This window comes from Brassica napus, chromosome C5 (genome assembly GCF_020379485.1).
Source record: "Brassica napus cultivar Da-Ae chromosome C5, Da-Ae, whole genome shotgun sequence".
NCBI classification, from domain to species: domain Eukaryota; kingdom Viridiplantae; phylum Streptophyta; class Magnoliopsida; order Brassicales; family Brassicaceae; genus Brassica; species Brassica napus.
Genome location: NC_063448.1, coordinates 6,653,216 through 6,664,641, shown reverse-complemented (window position 1 = coordinate 6,664,641; position 11,426 = coordinate 6,653,216). Strand labels below are relative to the sequence as shown.

The window sequence follows — 11,426 nt, the reverse complement described above, 5'->3', positions numbered from 1 at the left end:
ATCAGTTCGTCATATAAATTTACATGGCGTTTACGACGAAAGTTAGATTACTCGTAATTTCGTTTTAAAGACCATGTAAATTTACGACGAAATATTTTCGTTGTAAATGTTCGTTGTTATGGGCACGTTTTCTTGTAGTGAGAACCTTATGTTGAATAGACATAATCATATACAACTGAAGAGAAGAGTTTGAAGATACTATATTTTTTCTACACAATTTAACACTAGAGATCGAACCTTATGTTTATAATCCTACCTTACATTTTTCATGTGACACAAAATAAAAAGTGAAGAACAGAAAAGATAAGACAGTGTAAACAGTTTTGGTAATTAAAGAGTATATTGACTTCTTCTGAAAGTACTAATCGTCTTTATCTTCATCTTTATCGTAGTTGAATGGTAATGGAACGGACTTGAAGGCTCGGTATTTCCCGACATTGTTCAAATGCTCATTCTCTAACCTGTTTTTCACCAGACCAAGAACAAAACAAAAAAAAAACAAAGAGTTATTAACGGTACAAAACAGATTGTGGAATGATTGATATAAGTTTTGAGGGTTCTTTTTCACCTGAAGAAATTCCATATACCACGACGAATGATCTCAAGACTAGCAACAACAGCAACCATCGTCTGTTTATGCATGAATGAGAAGTTGAAGTCCATAACCGTTTGAATCCATGCAAATCTCAGCAGGACATTCAAAATCTGATACATGTTCTAAACATCAGTTGCAATGAAACATATCACGATGGAACCAATATATTTTGTTGTTGGTTCTCGGACTCACCATCGCGATGAAGTATACTTTCTTTTGAGGAATGAGGAGTTTATCTCGAAGCCAGCGGTTTTTGGATGTCCGCTTTAGAAGACCCCAATCATGGATAAAGTCCCAGTAAGTGCAGAATATGGCAGCTGCAGCTGAAGAGATAGCTGCTAAAACCCTCCAAGCGATTTGACCTTGCTGGATACTGTAAGCAGTTCTCAAGCAGATTGCCACTATAGTCAAGAAGTACTTGAGTCCGTTCCATCCTTGCTCCGGGTTTTCCTCTTCAAACAGCCGTCTCAGGCACTGTATTGCGTACATGTTTAGTTAACAAACGAATGAATGCTAGAGTTGATTTTTATTTTAGAGAAAAGAAGCTATGTACCTGAAGGAGGCGAGAGACATAAGGGATGACAGCAACAATGAAGAAGAAACCTTTGTACGCACCAGACTTGTTACAAGTGTTGTTTCGGTGTCTGAAGTCGCCCCAACCATAGTAACAGATGTAGAACTCGATGCTTCGTAAAGCTTGAACCTGGCTAGTTAATTGATCTCCCAGGAAGAAATCAGGCAATGTTACCTGTAAGAAGCATAATTGGGGGAAAATGGACGGTTAAAAAGACTTACTAATATATATATTATAGGAAATTACAAGATTTCTTTCTCTTTGGTCAATGATGTTATTTGGTTTACTTTGTAAAGAGGAGCGGCCATGCAATGAAGCAGACAAGTGAGGAAGAATATGCGATTGGACCGGTAAAAGAAGTTGAATGGCATGACTAGGACCGCAAATATACCCTGCACATGTTGAAAACAAAATAGAACATAGTTATTTACAATGCCTGTGTTTTATGGCTGGTTTGTTTTAGGAACATAAAAACTCCAAACTTACAAGAAGTAGGATCAGAGGAAGAAGTTCGGTGAATGCTTGATAGTCTTTTGTTACAGGATCTACCTCCATGTCAAGATTTGCAAGAACACAAAGCAATGCAAGGACGCCAGTGCTGAACGCCACAAGGAGGACTTGTCGGTAACCCAGTTCAGTTCCTTCCTTGAACCCAAATATGAAGGAATAGTTTACTTTGTATCGCCTCCAATAGTATATATTTCCCGCAAACATGATGATGTGCAACACAATAAAACCGAACAAGCTGCAAGAAACAGCAGAAACGGCATTAGCATTTAAATGAAAGAAAAAAAAAATGACAAGATTACTATCTTCTTCTTACCTATAAAGTGGGAACATAGTATCCATGTATTGCGCCTGGCCTTCCTCCTGCAAGAGATTTCGAGTGCGAATGATCGCGGCAAGAGCCACTATAAGAGAGAATATGCATCCAGCTGAGAAACCTGAAACCAATATCCTCATAATAAGAACCACAAAGTTTGAACTGTATAAAAACCAGTTGAGTCAAGTTTTCTGAGTTTACCAGTGGAGAATGTAAGTCTGTGTCTCTCTCGTTTTGCTTTAGGCCGTAAAATGTTCATTCCTTTGGATCGATTAGCATTTGCAAAATGTTTTATGAATGTAGCTTCAACATGCTCCATGAGTCGTACAACCTGTTATAACAAATGATCCAGAGAAGATGGAAATAAAAACAGAGGACTTAACAAGGATACTTTTCCTGTTGGTTAAGAATCTCATAAACATCTTACTTCATCAGAGCTTCCCAGGTATGAACTATCAACCATTTTCATGTAAGGCTTTGTTGCATCCCTCGAAGTTATCTATAAAACACAGTTTCAGTCATATTATATATAACCCCAAGTCAAAGTCTCAAATATTATATTACCTTATCGTACTTCTTCAATATCTTCGAGACCGCCTTTACATTCAAAAAGCTTCATATACATGATTTAAAACCCATCAGTCATAGACAAACAAAAAAAGATTATAGAATTCACAACAGTCCCGTACGCACCTGTAGCTTTTGAGAAGCCGAAGTTTTTGATAAAACACGCTGAAAGCTTCTATGAGCATCTGCTCGGCTTTCTTCAGATTTTCTCTGTTATATACTAACTCGGTCGGCTTTGATACTTTGAGAATTCCTCTAAAGGTGGAACGAGGTGTCTCTATGGTGTTGTTGATCCTCACTCCATCCAGAATATCTAACGGAGCTGGTCTCGCTGCTCTCGTCCTGCTCTTATTCACTTCATCGGACTCTTCTCTAGCTCCATTATCTTCTGCTTCTTCATCATCTTTTAGTTTCCCAGCTCTGCTCGACTCTCCTTCCTCTACTGTCTCCATATGAGCTTGACTTCCAACTTCCTCTACAAATTTAAATTTCGGTTTGGTAACAATACTACATACATTTTTTATAATTTTTTGTGATTATAATTTTTAATTATTTACATAACTTTTGTTGTTTAAAAAAATATTATTTTATTTCTTTTAATTTTACATCTATAATCGCAAAAAACGAAGGAAATGAACTTTTGATTTTAAAATGGTATGTAACAGTAAAAATCATTTATCGTGATTGTTATTGTACGCTATCAATTACTACCACACACTACCACAAGCAAACACATTGTTTGCGATAACATATAACTAATCAAATCTCTAGAAGTGTTAAACAAGTTTTTTGCTCAAAACATTGTCTGCGATCAGACCCGTACTTATAGTGTAATCAAAGAGGTATTTGCCTTAAACCTCTGAAATAATATATAACGTTTAAGGTCATTAAGAGCATCTTCAGCCACCTCTATTTGTATATCTTTATTATAAAGTTAAAAATAGAAATATGGTTTCTACTCCAATATATATATATATATATATATATATAATAATGCTATTTTTCTCTATAACTTTTAGGGTTTTCTAAGGACATTTTGGTCCATTTTTATTTTAAAGATTTATATGGTAGAGGTATAAATAGAAACATGGTTTTTATTCTAATGTGTTCCTCATAAAAAAATATAATTTTTTTCTATTATAGATGAACACATCCGAGTAGAAATCTTATCAACAATTTTTCTTTATAACAAAGATATTTTAAATAAATGTGGTTTAAGATGATCTAATTATAACAACTAAAAGTATTCTACGTCATATACTCTGGATACACAAAATATCAAATAATAAAAAATAAATACGGTGCCTGATAAAACGTTAAGACAATCATTCTTCTTATTTTAAAATAAGAATATTTTATTAAAATTAATTGAAAATCATGATATCATTAATTTATAAAAAAATTATATGGGTATAACAAAGCAGATCTAGTACATAAATAGGGGTGCCAAAATGAGTTATAGCTCATGAGCTGTCTCAACTCAGTTCGATTTTTCATGAGCATGAATATTGTTTTCTAAGTTCATTTAATAAATGAGTTTTATGATTGAGCTTAAATTAAATCACGAGTTATATGAACGATCTTTAATGAACATGAAGTAACTCATGAGCTTGATCATTTTTGTATTTAATATATATATATATATATGGATGACTTCTATTTTTCTTTTTTAAGAAAAAAATAGTTTCTAAATTAAAATGTAAAACGAAAAAGTTTTAAGCATATATAAAATGTAAAAAAATATTGATATCAATCCTCATATCATATATGTTTAAAATTAAAATGTAAAACAAAATATTCCTAATACTCTCATACGTAATATATATCTTTATGATTTGAATAGATAAAGACTTTCATACGTAATCATCTCAAGACTTTTATGTAGAATAGATTTTTGAATCATTGATTTAGCTTTGATTTAATTTATTCTTAGGTGTTGGTTTGATTCAGTATTTCATATTAATGTTTAGGAGTTTAAATATTTAAAATTTAAATTATGTTATTCTATATTTTATTTTATAATTAATTTTATAATTTGATTTTTATATTTGATCGCGAGTTAACTCATTTAACTCATGATCTAGATGATCTGAGTTCGAGTTTACATATTGAAGCTCATATAATAAATGAGCTGAGCTACCTCGTGAAAGATCCGAGTTTACTATGAGCTGAGCTGAGCGAGTTAACTCATTTTGACACCCCTATTAACGTAAATATAAAATCATGAAGAAACAAATTCATTTCAAAACTTACAGGAATAAAAGTTTGATTTAAATAGACAAAAGGTGGAATTTTAGTTCTGTTGAAAATGGCAGTTGAGTTCTAGAGAGATCATGACCTAACAAGTATTTTCAAATATCACAAACTACTTTGTTTATCATTTAAACCCGGGGCGGGGGGGAGGGGGGGGGGGGGGGGGGGGGGGGGGGGGGTAATTCTAATCCGGTTCAGGAAGTATCAAAGTTAATTAAACCGTACAGAAAAATGGGACCTCTCGTTGTTTACTATCAGAAAAAGTGATGCCAAAGTAGACAGGTGTGTGTATTAAAGCTTACTGGACTTAGCACCCGCGGGAGAAGAAGCATAGATAGCCGCTGCGGAAGTAGCGATGTTGGAAGTCAATCGAGTGAACTCAACCCCACGTTCCTGGAATCGCCATCCACTCCCTTCTTGATTCTCAACTTTAGCACGAAATGCTATAAAAGCTTCCATCTGTTTGTTAAGCTCCTTCTCCTCTTTCGACACTTTATCAACTTCCTCTTTGTAAAACTTACTCACTTTATTGAACTCCTCATCCAGTCTCCGGAAAAACACCAACTCGTACTCTCCTCCTTTCTCATTCACCATCAGGAACGTAGTTTCATAGCTGCCGTCAGCGTTGGTCTCCACCAGAATCGGCCCAGTGGTCGCCATCATCTGTAACCCTTCCTCCACATCGTGAGAATGGCCGCGTCTTTGTCTTCCCTGAATCGAGAGTAAACCGCTAAACGTCTTGTACAAAGTCATTCTTCGGTGTAATCCTCCGCCGTGGTGATTATTGGCGCCACCACGAGTAGGCAATGCATCGGCCGGTTGTCCGAGTTTGAACCCGATGATTTCTTTGAGATTTTTTTTGAGAGAACCGTAATCCATGTAAGCTTGTTGCCACTCTGGCACCATCTGAGATGAAAACTCCTTACCGAACTTCATTTTGACTCTGTCTTAGTTTTTTTTTTGTTTAAGTCTATATTTTTTTTGTTTCTGATGAGGACTGAGGAGCAGAGTAATGGTCTGTATATATACACCTATTCGTGGGTGGAGAGTGTCAAATTTAGGATTATCATATATTTTGTAATTATTGTTTTTGTTTTTCGAAACACTCGTATATTTTGTAATTTAAAACTAAATGGTAATGAACTAATTGACTTTTACATCTAGTATATTATAACTTCAATATTTATTCAACTATGGATGTGAAACTTTTATGTCATTTATAGTCTCTTACTCAAACATGAACAATATTTTATAACTTTTAACCGGTCCAAAATATTTGTTTTTCATGATACAACAATTTGCAATATTTAATTTTACTACAACTATGATTTATACAGTTACTACCACTATATATGGTGATCATTTCAGAATCTGAAACAAATAATTATATGTTTCCGTATTTTTTTTTTTTTTTTTGAGAAAGGGCTTTTTAGACTTTTCCGTATTTACAGTAGCATACATACTTTTAATACATATAAAATGATATAACACTTTTCATGATTTAGAAAAAAAAATTATTTATTGACAAAATGTCTATTAACCACGTTGGTCTATAGTCCATTAACCAGCGTGGTCTATCCCTATATATTATTTGTGAAACATTACAACTTCTTTTTGTAGCCACATGTCATCATTAGGATGATTCTTAGAATTATTGGAGAAATAGGTTGGTCCATCTAATTATATAATAAGCTTTTTATTAAACTAACCATAAATTCATTATTAATATCATTTATTATTTCCTTAAATAAAGATTACGGAATTGTCTAATATAGGTAAAGTATATATGAAAATTAATAATTTTGAATAATAAAGATCTGATAAAAAAAATGTATCTTCTATCAAATTTGTTTAATTTAAAACTATTAAAATAATTTTTTAAAAAACACAATAACCATATTATAAAAATTTAGATTTTTCTGTATATTTTATATTTTGAATTTTTAAAAATGACTATAAATTACTAAAACTATTAAAAGTCTCACATTCAAATTTTGCGATCCATGGTTTAAAATTTTTGTTATGACAAAATACAAATGATTACAAAATCATATAAGTAGAAGTCTAATTTAATTAATCATTAAGATTTTAAATATATATGTATATATATCATTCTAAATTAATCTATAAACCATATTGAATAAATAAATATTTTAGTTTCAAAATTTACTTTGAATAATTTTTTTTTTGATAAAAGTTTTAAACTAACATTGATAAATTTTTTTAAATTATCAATTACCAAAATTATTGATCCCACAATGAAAATTTTGTTATCAGTAATTTAAAGTTTTTGTTATTAAAAATACACATGATAAAAAAAATATATGAGTGGAAAGCATCATTTAAAAAAAAATTGACATTAATATTAAAAATATACTGTGTATGTTAATATTATTTAAATTTAAGTACATATCCTATCAAATTTTTTTAAAAAAATGTTTGGATTAATAAAATTGATTTATACATTCGCACTAGTTTAATTATATATGTAATAGTTACTGACTTTTAATTATTCAATATATATTAATTATTTCATAATATGTAAGAACATATAATACATAAAATAATTTATATATATAATGTTTATTCCGCGCAAGCTTAATCTAGTTTATTATATTCAAGTGGACGACCCTAGTCGCATTTTATGAACACATATCATATGGCGGAGGTCGATAGTATTGTTGTCATTTCATCTGGGAACCAAATTGAATAGTTAACTAGTTAATGAAGATGATTACATGCAACTATGCAAGTAATATATGGTAACTAACGTTGCATGGATTTATTCAACGTAAACCACGTACGTACGTGAAGAATGAAAAAAAGAAAAGAGAATAAGAAACACAAGACTGACAAATTATTGATTACTAGTTTACTACCACAATAGTTGTTCAAGTACGCCAAATAGTTGGAGTCAAAGGAACAATGCTCTCCATAACAACACTCACCTCTCGCAAACCGAAACTTTCAGATTACTACAAGGCGCAACAAGCGCTCATTCACCAACCTCATGGCCTTTTGGATGAGATTTCTAATTCTCACCAATAGTCTAGCAACTATATCCTTTCTTGTTTTTATTTAATTTTTGCCAAGAAAGATGTATATAAAAGTCTTTTCCTTTGTAAAGATAAAATGCTTATTTTAATTAATGACATTTACAATTTAGCAAAAAAAAAGTATGTCAGCATAGTTTCTTAAACAACAGCCAAAAAGTTGTGAAACAGCCGGGCAGAAAGAAATAGAGGGGGACATCATTAAGGTATCCAGTAAGATTTTATGGAGGTCATAATAAATGCTAGAGAATGGTATTGTAAATCATCTCCCACTATAGCACTATTTTAATACTCCATCCGTTTTATACTAGATGAAGTTTTGACTCTTTACACATATATTAAAAAAATTATATTTTCTAAAAATAATTATTGAAAATATAATTTAAAACTAATTTATTTAATTATAAATAAACATAGTAAAAACAAAATTGGCTACACAGTTTTTGATAAAGTTAAAGTTACATAGATATGTGAAAACATAATCTATTATGAAATAATAATAACCACCTAAAATATCAACTATATTGAAACGGAGGGAGTATCAAAACTATACATTTGAATATAAGTTTAGTATTAAAACAACTTCATCTCGAACTATAATACCAAATATCACAATCATTTTTTATTATAGTATTAAATCAAAAATCCTTTTAGTTATTTAATGTTCCGATAAATACTCATTATCCTTATAACATATAACTTAATTGTTATTCACAGATTTAAATTCTGTAACTAAACTTTATAACTCATCTAGTGTTTCGTGAGTATATATCGAAAGTAAAAAGAAAGAAAAAAAAATATAAATTTTGAGAAAATGAGTACAAACAAGCCAATTTTAAGAACACACAATAAGTATCCAATATTAATATCATGGATCACAATATCGAACATCTTAATATCAAATAGATCAAACTGAAGGAAAATCATCTAAAAGTAAACAAATTGAAAATAAAAATCAAATGTCACCAATGATCAAGAAGATTAAATTTCGTATTATAATTAGTTGAACGGAGGTAAAAAAAAAATTCTCAGGCTATTAGATTATTGTTTAAGTTTATCTTTGCCTTCAAAATTATATTTTTTGTATCCATGTTTCTGTTTTTAGTGTTTATTTGCGTAACTTGTTGTATTTTAAATCAGTTTTATGTGTTTTAAAACTTTTTTATATTCTACATTAATTAATAATTTATATTAACTAAAATTTAGAAAAGTGTTCGAAAAACTAAATTTAGAAAACATATAAAATTTTATGATATATAAATTTAATAACATAATTACACAAAATACAATTTTATTTTTATTTTTGTGAAAACAAATATAGTTAATTAAACTACTTAAACGCTAAATTAATTCAAAAAGGTATTTCGTAGTTATAGCATCAGACTATGTTAAATGTAACTGTTTCACACTATAACCTATGAATGTCTTAAGTGGACTATGTATACGCAATACAGGTGGATACATTTTGATCTCCATTCGTACATAAGTTTTAGGATACGAGTGTTTATAGCGCTTCAAGTGCATAATGAAAAAAGTACAAATGTATCCATTTAAACGGATAAAACAAATCAACAGACCACTTCAAATTTAAATAATAGAAGGATACTTCGCCGTAAAAAAATAAAAAATAAAAAAACAGATAAAACAAATATGCGGGACCGTCAAATCATCAGAACCACACCTTAAGCTGTTTGTTATTTATATCTTAAACGCACATACCTTAATAATGGTGTGGTTAGAAGATATTTTTGATTTTGTATAGTATATACATGATATACTCATATACATATATATATATATATATAACTTTAATTTAGAAAATTTTGAAACTATATATAAAGTATTAATTTTATTAACTATGTTTACAACAAATTTATATTAATAACTTAAAATTTATAATTATACAGCTAAATAATTATTATACTTTTGTTGTATTTTTAATTAATTATATTATAATCCATATTATTTATATTTTTTATCATTCAAATATTTGTTCCACAGCGCATATCACTTTCTTATCATTCAAACTTTAATAACAACGTGTTTATCCTATAAAACCGCACTTGAATATACTGTACCATAACATCGCCTGATCCGTTTTTACCATTCGAAAACTGAGTTTTTTGTTTTCCACAAAAATTAATAAAACAACAGTAAGTGCGGTTCAAAATTATGCAAAACTTTTAGACTATTGATTGAATCAAAAAGCCTTTTACCAGGTGAGGTATGTTGTTTAGTATAAGATAATTTTTTTAATTCGATCTATAGTTAATTTTTATCAGTTTATAGATTTATGTTACATCGATGGAACATCTGCTCTTCCACTGTAGCTACGCGAAAGAGGTGTGGGCTCGAGGTCCTTGGACCTCCGAGTTTATTGCAACCCAAGACTCCACCCTTGCAAGTACCCTTCAAGCCTCCTATCTCTGGAAAGCTCTGCCCCCCATGGTATCTTGGGCAAATGTCTTTCCCTCGATTTGCTGGTATCTTTGGATCTCGCGTAACAAATATATTTTTGAATCAAGAACGATCCCACCCCAGGAACTGCTTTCACAAGCCATCAGTGCAATGAAGGAGTGGGAATCAGCTCAACCTTTTCGCCCTCCTGTCGCCCACAGTCTGACCTCGTTGAATCGGATCGTGCCTAATTCACCAGAAACCGTTTTCTGTAATTCTGATGCGGCTTGGAAATCGGAAGCCAGATCGGCTGGGTAGGCCTGGATTTTCAGCGATCAAGCAAACACAGAGCTCGCTCGTGCCTCCGCTGCCCAAGATCATGTCTCTTCTCCGTGCATGGCTGAAGCGCTTGCGATTCGTGAAGCCCTACTTCACGCGGCATCCCTTAGCTTCTCTCACATCTGTCTGCGCACAGATTTACAAGTGCTTGCTCGAGCAATCAACAGGAGATCATCGACGATGGAACTCTTCGGAATTCTTTCTGACATCGACTCCCTTATCTTCTCTTCATCTTCCCCCTTTGTTTCCTGCGTTGTTATTTTCACTAGGGATCGTTATCCGCGCCAAGACGCGGAATTTTTGCATTTTAATCTATTTTTGTCTCTTGCTTACTAATCTAGCATTCAGTTTTTCAATGTATTTTATCTTCACCATCTCCTCTTGTCTTATTTACATTTGTTTTCACGTTCTGTCGTTTGATTTGTCTTAGTTTTGGCTTGTGTAATAACTTAACCCTGCTCATTCTTCTTTCATTCTTTATTGATTGATATTTTTATCTCGCTTAGCTCTGTGTTGCCACTAATTTGCTCGAATCATTTTTCACCATTTGCTTCTTATTCTTTTCATCCCCACTTGCTTATTTGTGCAGAAAATGACTTGATCATTATATAGTAGCACCAAGAAGTTAGATGGAGAATGAGGTATGAATGCAAAGTAGACAAAACAGTTAAAATTTTACTGATTATGGGAAATATAAGAAATCAATTCTCTTGAAATGACGTATAACTGTCCAATAGCGTGACAGAAGTACTTGTTCATGTTTTCACCAAACTTCCAATTCTACATGTATATATAAATCTATTAGAGTTATTGTCAGCGCTCTGT

At 31.5% G+C, this 11,426-nt stretch overlaps 1 protein-coding gene and 1 long non-coding RNA gene across 3 annotated transcripts; one reads left to right on the top strand and one right to left on the bottom strand.

Annotated features, from left to right (window-relative positions):
- Positions 1 to 225: 225 nt before the first annotated feature.
- On the bottom strand, positions 226 to 5,821 carry LOC106430974 (phosphate transporter PHO1 homolog 3-like). 2 transcript variants are annotated; one of them, XM_048758050.1, is made up of 13 exons: positions 5,115 to 5,382; positions 4,700 to 4,760; positions 2,686 to 3,034; positions 2,557 to 2,605; positions 2,420 to 2,491; positions 2,194 to 2,323; positions 1,993 to 2,113; positions 1,656 to 1,914; positions 1,457 to 1,561; positions 1,149 to 1,343; positions 788 to 1,069; positions 569 to 705; positions 226 to 461 (listed from the first exon to the last, which is right to left on the bottom strand). In XM_048758050.1, exons 1-13 carry the CDS (start codon positions 5,142 to 5,144, stop codon positions 362 to 364), a joined length of 1,890 nt encoding a protein of 629 aa, XP_048614007.1. In that variant the 5' UTR covers positions 5,145 to 5,382; the 3' UTR covers positions 226 to 361. The 2 variants fall into 2 exon arrangements, with proteins under 2 accessions (XP_048614007.1, XP_048614006.1); XM_048758049.1 differs by lacking the exon at positions 4,700 to 4,760 and having other exon boundaries at positions 5,115 to 5,821.
- Positions 5,822 to 9,661: 3,840 nt separating this feature from the next.
- LOC125587472 lies at positions 9,662 to 11,106 on the top strand. Its single transcript, XR_007323762.1, has 2 exons — positions 9,662 to 10,084; positions 10,155 to 11,106. It is a non-coding gene; the product is annotated as an uncharacterized LOC125587472 (long non-coding RNA).
- Positions 11,107 to 11,426: the final 320 nt, after the last annotated feature.